This window comes from Bremia lactucae (assembly GCF_004359215.1).
Source record: "Bremia lactucae strain SF5 chromosome Unknown BlacSF5_NotPlaced_49_SHOA01000009.1_1371882bp, whole genome shotgun sequence".
Classification (NCBI taxonomy): Eukaryota; Oomycota; class Peronosporomycetes; order Peronosporales; family Peronosporaceae; genus Bremia; species Bremia lactucae.
This window is the reverse complement of record NW_027152062.1, coordinates 24,483-37,533: the sequence shown is the minus strand read 5'-3', so window position 1 is coordinate 37,533 and position 13,051 is coordinate 24,483. Positions and strand designations below refer to the sequence as shown.

General features: G+C 43.7%; 1 protein-coding gene across 1 annotated transcript; it reads right to left on the bottom strand.

Annotated features, from left to right (window-relative positions):
* Positions 1-8,079: 8,079 nt before the first annotated feature.
* On the bottom strand, positions 8,080-9,570 carry CCR75_001865 (uncharacterized protein). Its single transcript, XM_067959966.1, has 3 exons — positions 9,501-9,570; positions 9,286-9,414; positions 8,080-9,228 (listed from the first exon to the last, which is right to left on the bottom strand). The coding sequence occupies exons 1-3, from the start codon at positions 9,551-9,553 to the stop codon at positions 9,129-9,131; spliced, it is 282 nt and encodes a 93-aa protein (XP_067820085.1). The 5' UTR covers positions 9,554-9,570; the 3' UTR covers positions 8,080-9,128.
* Positions 9,571-13,051: the final 3,481 nt, after the last annotated feature.

Here is a 13,051-nt window from a genome sequence, read left to right as displayed (position 1 = left end):
GAGCGCTTCCCGCGCTCGTAAAAGGATTGGAGGTTTTCAATCCCTTGACGCATCTTGTAAGAGATGAGCGTCCTCCAATGAGGATCTTTTAAGGAATATGTGTCCTTAGGGGCATGACCTGTACCCTTAAAACAGCATGGGCATGAGTCCCGCCACGAGAGGCAAGGTATCCCTGCGTCTCTTTACAAACGGTGCAACTCATAGCGTGCACCGACTAAGGTTCTTTTCTCGAACCGCTCGCAGAAAGCATTAAGCTTGTCAAGCCAGACCTCACATCCTACGTTTTGTACATTCTGTTCAAAGGCTTTCCAAGCTTTGAACAAGGTTTGATATCCTAAGCGATCCCTAGAATCACTCCTTTCCTGGTGGTGCAAACTAGCACCACCACTGACATTCTTCCCTGCACGATCACTTTGTTCAACGCATACTAACATCACCAGAGTGATCGTCGCCCATGGACTCATCATTAGATGACTCCTCACCACAGAGGACCGACGACGACGAGTCGAACAACCTCGTCAACACCTCTTTGGTTGTCACGTTGGAACCCAAAGGTTGAACGGACTCGGCGTCGGATGATCCGGCGGCCGTCACAGTAGCCACTGAGTCGGGCGATGACGGTGACTTGTCACCGTCACCTGCAATGACATCAACAGATGGCATATTCCAGTCAACTCCAATGGGGGTAGGAGGTGACGATTCCCCAAAGAAGACGCATTAGCATCTACTGTGGGGAATACAACCCCGCCAATCGCTATAAAACACGATTGTGCGGTGCGCAAGGAAGCGCATACATAGTTTGCTATTAATATGATAAGCTCAGTAGTAGATAGAAGATCGTTACGTAGAAAACTGAATGTATTAATACATTTGTACTTTTCTCTATTCTAAAGCCTTAGTCTAGACCGTTAAAGCTAAGTCCCCTTAGCTTCATAGAAATCTTTCTCTGTACTCTTGTGTACGTGAAGTTTTGAGGCACCTTGTAACGGGGCACTGCCGACTTGTACTGCTTCAGTACAAGTCCACTTTGCACGGCTTCAGTGCGAATGGTGCCTCACGTCACTTCAAGTATACTAGTACGTGCAGAGGAAAACTATCTTTTATGACAGTTGCTTTAAAAAGGGTTAATAAAAAACTGTATTTAATTTCATTAGGTTCTTCTGTTTCTATCTATTTTTAATAACTTAATTATATACTAATACAAAACATGTAACATACTCTTATCTGTCTCTCTCTTTGCGCGCGTCCAGCGCTGACTGGACCGCGGAGCAAGTATTTATAATGGTCTATATCTACCAATGCATAAGCTTTCCGAATATACTATGTAAAGTAGTATTCTCCAAATATTGTCTACCTTTTAGATAATATATTAATTAATAACCTTTAAGTTTTAATTTCATGTAACGATACACTCCGTTACGTCACTTCTCCCTTAAACGACAATCACTCTGACTTTCATTGAATAGAGTGGTCATTAAGACCACTTAATTCAAAAAGATGTTGATTGCTTAGAACCATCATTTTCAATTCTATCGCATCGTTAACAAGTCCATGTGGTGTGCGAATAGTGCAGCGCCTTCAGCTGCGGTATATGCAGCTGCGGGCGACGCATTAGTGTCTCTTGCCGTCGCCGTTTCGTCTGCCGTAGGATCATCTTCTCCCGCAACACTATATGTTGCGGGTGCACGTGGTGAGTCACCACGTGAATGCGACCTCTCTTGGAGGCCGACTATGAATTCGAGTCGGACGAAATGGACGACTCGGGGAGAGCAGAACAGTCGCCTGATCGTCGCCAGGCGGTTGACTATGAGCCTTCGGATGAGGGGGCTCAATCGAATAGACGTGCTAATAGCGTTCGCTATAGCATGTTCGGTTCCGATGATGAGAATGATTCCTCATCGCCAGCACCAATTCGGTGATGACGATGGCGTAATCCATCGTAATAAAAGTTCTTGTGGTACCACTGCTTCAGTGGGTACCACTCAGGGGAGAGCAGATAATAAAATGTCTCGTCTTGCCCTGAGAAGAAGCCGTGACTTTTGACCGAACGGCTACTCAGTAGCTTGTCTGGAAAGACTACTCCTCACAATAAATATCCTTTATTTATTGCGACAAAGCCACATGGCCTTGATCCCAGCGCAAAGAACTTCCCCGCTGAGAGAGATTATTATCTCGATGCTTTTTTTAAGAATCGATGGTATAGTGGCAACAACAAACGAGATAAAATCTCGTTGATTCAAGCCTGTAACGCGTTTATTCGCAATGTCAAAGACATTGGACGCGAAGCCTAGCTTCAAAGACTTAACGCTATTCGCGTTAAGTTTGAAAATCAAATCCAACCAGTGCAAGATTAAAACCGCACCGGTTGTTTCGTGAGACAAGACGTCCATGCCTTACGTGGGGTGATCCCTGTCCATGTTGGGTCAACATCACGAAACGAGTGAAAGGAAATGTGTATTCCCTTTCTTCGCCCTGGGGGAGGGCTCGCATCTCTATCGAAATGCGCGATGCGATTGACGTTTTGCAACCGATTTTCAAGCGCCAGGGGCGCGTGTTTCCTGATGGACCTTCTGATCCATCGGATGGGTCTCGTCATACTGACGGACGAGGCCCTCAAAGTCAACGATCAGCTGGGAACGAGGCTCCCAGCTGTCATGCGAAGGTGGATAACCGCGCCAGCGGACCAGATAACTTGTTCGCTGCCTCTTCACATCACGGTGGTTTAGAATACGTTTCACAAGGAATTGTTGACCACCGTGGGAATCCACCAATGGTTGTGGTGGAGGAGTAAAAATTAGATCTGAACCGTGTGTCGGATCTAGAGTCGAAGATCGACAAATCGACCGCTACCTCCATGTATTGGCTGAGGTGTCTTCAACACGAGCGCGGTAAACGTCACCCGTTGGAGCAGACGCTGCAGGCTAACTATATCGAACGGTTTTCCAACCGTTCGAAGAGTGCGTACTCAATGTTGGAGTACGAACGGAAGTATCACGCTCTTCGTGATGAGCAGTCGTCAGCTCATCGCGGTTTCGAGGATCTTCGGACCCGACATGAGAATCTGGTTCGTGACCACAATAATCTTTTAGGGATTCTTGAAAAGGGTGGTAAGATCCGTCCTCGGAAGAAACCGCGTATTGATGGTACGGGCGGAGCCTTACCTATGTAAAACGTAGGATGCGTTCGCATCCTACGTGGCTATTCTATTGTGTACGCATTGCTCTGCGATGCAGTACACGGAATGGCCCAATGAAATCGTGGATTAGTTACTGCTACTTACATTAGTTGTGCAAGTACGCTGCTAATCCAAGGAACTTTCTAAGTCCCTTGACATCGACTGGAACTGGCCAGTCGGTAATTGCCTTGATCTTTTCGGGATCATGGCGCACGCCGTGCTTCCCGACGATGCACCCAAGAAGTGGTATTTCGCTTGCAGCGAATATTCATTTCTTGAGATTTGCGTACAACTTATGCTTTAGCATAAGTGTAAGAACCTGACAAACCTGAGTTTTATGAGATTCCACGTCCGTTTTTCCGTCCATAGCCGGGCTATGGACAAATACATTGTTAAAATAATTCGGTGCGAATCCTCGCACCTGTCTCGACAGATCCGTTACGCATCTGTTAAATGTTGCAGGGGCCTTACTAAGATTCGAAAAAAAATATGGATACATTTCTCATGTCAGACCACTATGTGCCTCCCTCTGGCACTACTAAGCACTGCCAGAGCATTCCCACTGGGAGTGCTCACTGCTGTGTACGGGATGTCCCGTTCACGCATAAGGATCTGATAAAACCCATCCATCAGATCCATATACGAAAAGATGGTACTCTTAGACATACCATCAATGATTACGTCTTTTCTAGGTATCGGCGTTTGAGCCGGTACCGTTGCAGCATTCAGTTTATTGAATGCGTGCAATATCCGCCACCCTCCTGTGTCTTTTCGCACACAGAAGGTCGGAGAGCTATGTGGAGGGGGGGGGGTGACTCCCTTACATGGCCCGTTTTTAAACGATCGATATTTTTTTTTAAATCGCAAGTACTTGTTCACGAGGCGGTGGCCACTGCTTCATGGCACAGTAATTCGAGCCCGGTTGAAGCTCGATCTCATGTCGAGTGCCTTTATCCTTAGGCAACTCGCATGGATCTACTTCAGGGAATACACACCTGAATTTAATCAAATCCTTGTATAAAGGATTTGTCTAAGTGACTCCCAGGATTGGGTATATATCGCTCAATTCGAGTCTTTCCATCGAGGACACTTTCGTTCATCGATGAGCTCCTGAGAACCAGCTCGTTATCTGCAAAAATTACCGCTTACCGAATATCGGTTACGTATTCGTCCTCTGTGACGAGTAGGCATATCTGCTTGATTATACCACTATGCAGATCTCTCAAGAACCGTTTTTAAGTTCTAGGGCTGGTAATTGAGTTATCGCCGAAGTTAATTTCGGAGGCGCATACAGATCAGGAGTATAAGCGTCTACTCTTGATTTGTCATTAACTAAGACATTCATTGTCTCGGTTTCTTCCTGGGACCCCTTTTCCACAGGATGCCGGGGGATTAATCTCTCGGGATGCTGAAGTCTAGTCACTTAAGCATTAATTATTTGAGGAGATTTCTCCTCAAGCAGGTGTGGACTTATTCCCTCAATGTCTGCCGACTGTGATTGCGCTATCACAGTCGGGTCCTCTACGGTCGACTCTCTACTCGACCTAGGATCATCGTGTTGCCCCTCTAATGCAAACGGTATCTTCCTTGAATGTCGCCCGCTAAGCGTACATTAATGTCTAATTCAACTTTTTCGATTGGTGGAACTTCGGCGCTGCCTTTGCATTCGCACAGCCGCGGCAGCTGACTTTGCATTCGCACAGCCGCCGGCAGCTGACTCCACAGTGTGATAAGTAATTACACTGTGATCTTGTGCAGTCGTATGACCGACTGTACCACCAGTGAGGCCATCGCACTCACTCGTAGTACATTCACATGCTTGTGGACGCTCCAAGACGTTCATTAGATGGCCATCTGATGAACAAGTGGCAAGTATTTACGGATCGATGCTGCCAGCTAATTCGTGGCTCATACTTTCTGTGCCAAGGTAGACCTAGGATGACATCAAATTTGTCATCCTAATCCAGTACGATGAAATCATCATCACACTATAAATCTTTTAAATTGTAGTGAAATTTTACTACGCGTTTCATCACTGTTATCGATGCGCCTGTCGCTAGACGCATCGTCATCCTCGTTGGAGGGATGTCGCGCTCACCATATTTGAGCTTACGACCCTCTAGAGACTGGCTATGAATAAAGCTATTCGACGCCCCACAGTACACTAGAGCTCTAAGGGACAAAACATATGTCACTTTTAACTTGAAGGTGATGAGGGATACCTCATCGCCAGGTGCAGAGACACATAATACTGTGTGTCTGGAGAAACTTTCGTCAAGACATTTGCAATTCTCTTGAGGTTGCTGGATCGGTAGGGCGTTGCGCCCCTACTGACCCCGACCGTTTTTCTGGCGGTCCGCCTCGCTGTTGCGATTTCGCAACAACGTTGGACCCGCGTCCGTTGCCCTTTTTGTCATTCGGCCTGTATCTACGTTCAGTACACCTCGGTTCTGGGCGTGGCGCACTACACTCATGAGCGTAGTGACTTAACGTTTGACAGCGACTGCATCTCTGTAATCGTTTATTGTTCGAAAGCGAGGTTTCTCGCTTTCGACATAAGAGAGGTCCATAGGTTCTGGACATCCAAGCTCGTGTCGTCTCGGAGGACGATACGATGACGAACTAGCTTGAGCTTGTCTCAAGCTTAAGTCCTCCTGCTCCGCAACGGATGTTGCTTTTTTAAGCGTATCCACTTCCAAGCGGAGCTGGTGGGTCTTTACGGGATGATCCGTAAGACCTTGCATGAACACCATTATCAACGAGTGTTCATGAACTGGGTTGTTGGTGATACAACTCGCTAAAAGTCGTATGTGCTAGGCTTTAGCGTGGCCATCACGCTTACCTTGCTTGAGTTTCAGAAGCTCTGATCGAGCTCTGAACTCTGCCCTTGGCGGCTCAAACGTCTGTTTGAGCCGGGCATTAAAAGCCTCTAGCGTCCAAAGATCTATGGGTCGCGCAACTTAAGGCCTAGTGCCCAAGTTTTGGCACGACCTGCCAAATTTGACTGAGCAAATGCGACTTGTATTTGCTCGTCGACGATGTGACAAGCCTTTATGGCATCGTCCAACTCGACGAACCATCTTAAGAGGGAGTCTCTTCGACTCCCCTATAATCTATCTTTAAGGTCCCGGGACAACGCGTGTGCGTCATCCCAAGTACAGGGGCCTGTGCCTGTTGTAACCTCAACAGTTCTGCCTGTTGAGAGCCTTGCTGATTAAGCAAGGCTACCTTCTCCTTCGCCTCGTCAAGTTCATGTTGTATGAATTTGGCGATGGCTGAATGGAGGGCATCTCTGTCCAAACCTGATAGCATGGCCAAGATGGCATCATTCATTACGGTCGAACTTAATCGTTCGACCGCACTTTTTTCTATGTCACTTAGAAAGGAGTAGCTATCGCGCGAAACGTGATGCGTATTTCTATTATCATTTAACATGTCCATCTTAGATAATAGAGCTGTGGTCCTTGATCGGACAACAAAGTGCTACCAGGTGTAACGGGGCACTGCTGGCTTGAACTGCTTCAGTACAAGTCCACTTCGCATTGCTTCAGTGCGAGTGGTGCATCAAGTCACTTCACGTATGTAGCGAACACGTCTTCATGCGGCCACGCTCTACTTAGACGCACACCCTAGCACACCGAGGAAGCGGTAAGACCGTCTTCTCTTGGGTGTATGGAGGTAGTTGTGGCGGGCGCCTTAGCGACCTCACCCACCGCACTAAGTTCTCTGGTAAAGTGTCGTTACGGGAGCGGTAATCCGGCCCCTCGTGCGCACTTACTAAGTAGAAAGTAGTTTTCAGACTGAGTTATATTTAGTCGCATTAAATATAAATACCTTTTTGTCAATCCAAATTGTCATCTCTGTAGACAACACTAATGTGTATCGCGAGCGTTTCTTTCTACATACCGCGAGTAACGGATGACGCTAGCCGTCATCTTTTTTAATGTGAATGCACCTATGTGCATCACATACACAAGGGTTGGTCACAAATGTGAACCACACCCGAGTGGTGGGTCTAATTACTTTTTTTAATTAATTGACCATCCTCTTAAGTACACCAAGTGTACTTAACGGGGACTGTGTAACATTAGGGCAACTTTAGCCTGTTACAACGTACACTAGTACGGGCAGAGGAAGACTCTCTTTTAAAACACTTAAGTTAAAGAGGGTTAAAAATAAACTGTATTTAATATAATTAAGTTCTTCTGTTTCTATCTATTTAATACTAACTTAATTATATACTAATGCAAAACATGTAATAAGATTTTATCCGTCACTCTCTTTGCGCGCGTCCAGCGCTGACTGGACCGCGGAGAAAGTATTTATAATGGTCTATATCTACCAATAGATAAGCTTTCCGAATATTATTACGTAAAGTAATATTCTCCAAATATTCTCTACCTTTTAGATATTATAATATTTAACAACCTTTAAGTGTTCAGTTTTATATAACGATACACCCCGTTACACACCTCACCTACACTGTAATCAGTGTAAGGTAGACTAGTACTAGTGAAAAATGCCCCGTTACAAGTACACTTTGAAAGAAATTTTTAGCTTATTGGCTTTCTTTTCAATAATGAGAGCAGATGTGCTTGTGGGTGGGCGATGGCTCGATATACGACAAAATTTGTGTAGATACAATTCTGCCTTTCTTTGTGTGGCTCAAGTGGAAACTCGTGTCCGAGAAGATTAGTGCATTCGTCTAACAATGCTTCCGTAACAATTTCAAAAGAAATGCTGAGCAACACGTTGAAAACGGGATTCAACATCGAATTAAAGTTCTCGACTCTTTCATTAGTATTCTTTAAGACTCTTAATTATCGGAAATCCATGACGAAAACCGAGTCGAAGAGGATGTGACAAGCAGTTTAATGTCCACGAGTGGAAAAAATACTTTCCTGCTTGTTACATTATTGGCATCATCGACACTTTGCAGTGAATGCGTCGTTTCTCAGATGTTTTACGAATGAACACGTTTTATCGGTGTTTCATAATAAAAGTCACAAAGACACTGCAATTAAAGCTTAACAAGTGTGTCGTGGACGCAGCAGTTGCACCGGCAAACACGTCTTAAAAGCATGGGTCATGTGGCTGCTTTATTCTTCTGTCCTCGTGTGAGCTACCACGCATTCCAATCGCTACCAGGATTTGACCACCATGTCATTCGAATGAAAGTCTTTCTGCTTCTCTAGCCTGTATTTCGACATTGTTTCATTTCTCGTTATTGTCTTCGTCATACGACATCATACCGCACCTTGGACCAGATCGTAAATAATTCCCACTATACCACAAATCGTAACCGAAGCCAAGCAACGCTTGTTTGCGTTACACCACGAAAGCCTGGCGAAAAACGAAAACCTTTGCCCACGCAAATTTTAAGTACACCGTGCATTCCTTTTCTGTCCGGCCAGCTGTCTTATACCCAACGTACATTTACTTCTGCTACAAGCGCTCGCCGTCTATATCTCGATGCTGTCATCGACGCTTAAGACGACAAATTGCTTGCGTGCTGCTCTTGAGGCCTGTCTCAAGTTCGAATAAAAGCTAAATTTTGCTGGTAGTCTTAATGTTGTGGACAGCGCAGCTGCTCGATCACAAGTCGTACAGAATTTTGGACGAGCAATTGCTGAAGCACGCAAAAATTACACTGAACTAAAAAGCGTACAAGTGACGGGTGTTTTCACGCAAACTCGCTTAAGTAAATGGTATATCCTTCCTTTCGCTGAAGTTGGCTATCAATGGAAGGATCGACTGATGCAAGCGTTATTGCGCGTTCCCCCATTAAGATAGTTTTGTTAAATCGTGCAATCGTTTTTGTGGTGCAATGTTTAAACAGCTCTTTTATCCAATGCAGATTGAAATTTCACCGGAAACTTTAACCTACAAACAAGTGTGCTGAAGTGCGGAAACATTTACAATACTGGAAATACTAAAACTTGCGCTCTAAAATTCACTTGAACTCTAGCAGCGTTCTGGCGCTCAGCATGCTCATGTCATAAAAAGAAGACACGGCGGCGCGCAATAATCGAATTTCTGTGGCCGCGATGTGGCTGCAACGTATACATGAATATAAATTCAAGGCGTGGAAATCTGAGCTCGTTACTTACACAAGCAGCTCCGTCCCCTTGACGGTTAGCGTACGAATAATTTTCTTTGGCTGCAGTTCCTCGTCCACCTCTAGCGTCCGCAGCACGTACAGAGCGTCCAATTTATCGGTAAATCTTAAAGTCATTTTGCTGTCATGATTTAATTTTAAATGTTTGTGAGATATTTTGCTATCACATATTAAGTATGCCAACAGAGCAATCGTTATTGAACTAACCATTCAAATGGAAGCGTCGCGCTGTTCGACGTCCAATTATGCTGCGCCGACATCTGTCGTTTCTTTTCTGGTCTCTTCAACAGATTTATCTCGCCAATTTATTAAGGTAGGATGCAAGAACCTTAGCTCTTGATTGGCCTTTAAAGTATTTTATCAATTCTGAATTATGGCGGTCATATTGACAAGAAATGTCGGACAAGAATTCAGTGCTTAGCGCCTATATTCATATACTCAAAAAAGTGTGCGCTCACAGCAAAGATGCAATCTCCAGCAGCGCGTCCTCAAAGATGCATCAGGTTAGTACAAAATGTTTATCTGGTAACTTCAATAAATCATTTAGCTTCAACAAGCGATATGCGTAAAAGTTAAATACATGAACGCGAGCATTGTAACGGGGTGTCTCGTTACATGAAATTAACAATAAAAGATTGTTAATTAATATTATCCAAAAGGTAGATAATATTTGGAGGAAATTACTTTAAATAGTAATTTCCTGAATTCTTATCCATAAATAGGTATAGACCATTATGTCTATTTATTCCGCAGACTAATCAGCTGTAGAAGTAATCAAAGAGAGTTACGAGATAAGATAGATAAGAATTCATTTACATGTTTAGTATTAGTTTATAGTTAAGACAACATTTACAAAGATAGATTAACAAGACACTTAACTATATTAATACAGTTTTCATTTTACACTCTTAAGCTAACTTGCCTTAAGAGAAGTCTTCCTCTATACGTACAGTGTACGTCACCTAACGAGAGGCACCACTCACATCTGAAGCAGTGTGAAGTGGACTTGTACTGAAACAGTACAAGTCGCAGTCCCCTATATTTTGAGGTGTCAATCTTCAGAGTTTCGGGACGACGCGTTTACGTCATCCCAGGTACAGGGGTCTGTACCTGTTGTAATCTCAACAGTTCCGCCTGTTGAGAGCCTTGCTGATTCAGCAAGGCTACTTTTTCCTTCATCTCGTCAAGTTCATGTTGTATGAACTTGGCGACGGTTGAATGGAGGGCATCTCTGTCTAAGTTGGACAGTAATGCCAGGATTGCATCGTTTCCTACGGATGAACTCATTCGTTCAACCGCACTCCTTTCTATATCACTTAGAAAGGAGTAGCTTTCAGGGGAAACGTGATGCGTATTCCCACTACCATCTAACATGTCCATGTTAGATAAAGGAAATGTGGTCTTTGGACCGACTAAAGAGTGCTACCAGGTGTAACGGGGCACTACGACTTGTACTGCTTCAGTACAAGTCCACTTCGCACTGCTTCAGTTGCGAGTGGTGCCTTACGTTATTTCACGTGCACTAGTACGTGCAAAGGAAGACTTCTCTTTAAGGCAACTAGCTTGAGAATGAGAATGAGAACTGGATTAATATAAATAAGTAACTCTTCTTTCTATCTGTTAACTCTAACTTAATTATAAACTAATACTAAGCCATGCAATTGAGATCTTATCTTATCTTATCTGTCTCTCTTTTGTTTACATCTACAGTTGATTAGTCTGCGGATAAATAGATATAATAACCTATATCTATTTATGGATAAGACTTCTAAACATTACTATTTAAAGAAATATCCTTCAAATATTATCTACCTGTTAGATAATATAATAATTAAAAACCTTCAAGTGTTATTTTCTATAAACGATACCCTTCGTTACACATACAGTGAAAATATATTACATGACGTTTTTATTATATACAGATGGGGAGGATGTTGGGCTAAACCAAAAGGCCATTTACAATTGGCGTAGCAGGTGACATATTGTAGTCATCTCCAATGGGAGAAGGAGGTGACTTATTCCCCACAGTAGACGCATTAGCGTCTACTGAAACATTTGCATTATAGCAGCTGCACGGATACGTGCAGCTGCCAGCTTAGCGGCCTCACGGCTACGCGCACGGACTAATTAGTCGACATGCGCAAACGAATTGATTTTTGAAAAAAATCACTAATGCGTTAAAATTAAAAAAAATCATTAAAAAAACAATAATACAAAAACTATAGGGAAAGGCATAACAAAATTTCTCTGTCACTTCACAATAATAAGTATTGTGACTGCTGGTTAAGAGGGGGGTGATGTAACGGGGTGTCCCGTTACATAAGTATTGTTTCCTAAAAGAATAATAATTAATATTTGGTTCTATGAAAGGAAGTAATCAAACAAGTACAAATAGTTATCTTTATTAATTATTGGACTTAATAGTTCCAATATTACCAAATTTGGTATTATTGACGCAGTAAGACGTTAGTTTAATTATTAGATTAATTTAATTTAAAGTAACCCCGCCAATCGCCACAGAGCATGATTGTGCGGTGCGCAAGTAGGCGCCATAATTAGTTATTAATATAATAAAATCAGTAATAGATAGAAGATCGTAACGAGCAAACTTCATATATTAATACACTTTTACATTTTCTCTATTCTAAAGCCTTAGTCTAGACCCTACAAGCTATCCCCTTAGCTTTATAGAAACGTCCCTCTCTACGTCGTGTACGTAAAGTTTCGAGGCACCTCGCCTTCACTGTAATCAGTGTAGGTTGGCTAGTACTGTTATCATTACTAGCGAAAAGTGCCCCGTTACACGTTGTCTTTTGCTTCAATATTACCTGATTTGGTAATATTGGAAATATTAAGCTAAAATTATAAGATGATAATAATTTTAAGGTCCAAGTCGGCGTCATCGCCCGACTCAGTGGCTACTGAAAAGGCCACCGGATCACCCGGGGCATAGTCCGTTAAACTTTAGGGTTCTAACGTGACAACCAAAGAGGTGATGACGTGGTTGTTCGACACGTCGGACCTCTTTGGTGGGGAGTCATCTGATGATGACTCCACAGTCACTTACAACTCGGATGATGTCAGCATGCGTCACCAGGATGATAACTCCGGTGTGTTACACCGGACTTGCCCTTCAATTGATAATTAGTTAATTTTTGAATTTCTAATCATATACACCTTTTTGGTGCACAGGACAAGACCACCTACCATTATACTTTGGAGGATTTGTCGGCCCCGGATATCGAACCCGCGACCTGCCGGTCCTAGAGTGAGTTGCGTACCACTACTACACCAGGATCAGTAGGATTATTACTCTGTTAATGTCAGAATGCCTCACCAGGAACGAAGCAATCGTCAAGGCCGCTTCGATCAGCATACTACTGGTGGTGCTAGTATGCGTCACCAGGGACGAAGTGATTTTAGGAATCGCTCCGAAAGTAATGTTGGCGTTAACGTTAACATGAACCATTGGGAGAGGGACCGCACTACTTTGCCGTTTGTTCCCGAAAAAAAGCCTTTGTTGCCCTCTAGAGCAACCTAACTTGTTAGTCTGGTATGACCAACGATCGATATAATATCCGGTTGTTCGACTCATCCACTCGTCCTGGTGAGGATGAAACGGAATTCTGCATCGATGCCTTATTCCGGCATCGGTGGTACACTTGTAAGCAGGCGAAGGATGTCACTCCTTTGTTCCAAGCTTGGGTAGGATTTGTACAGAATGTGCAACGCATCGGCCGCGAGGTCTGGCTTGACAA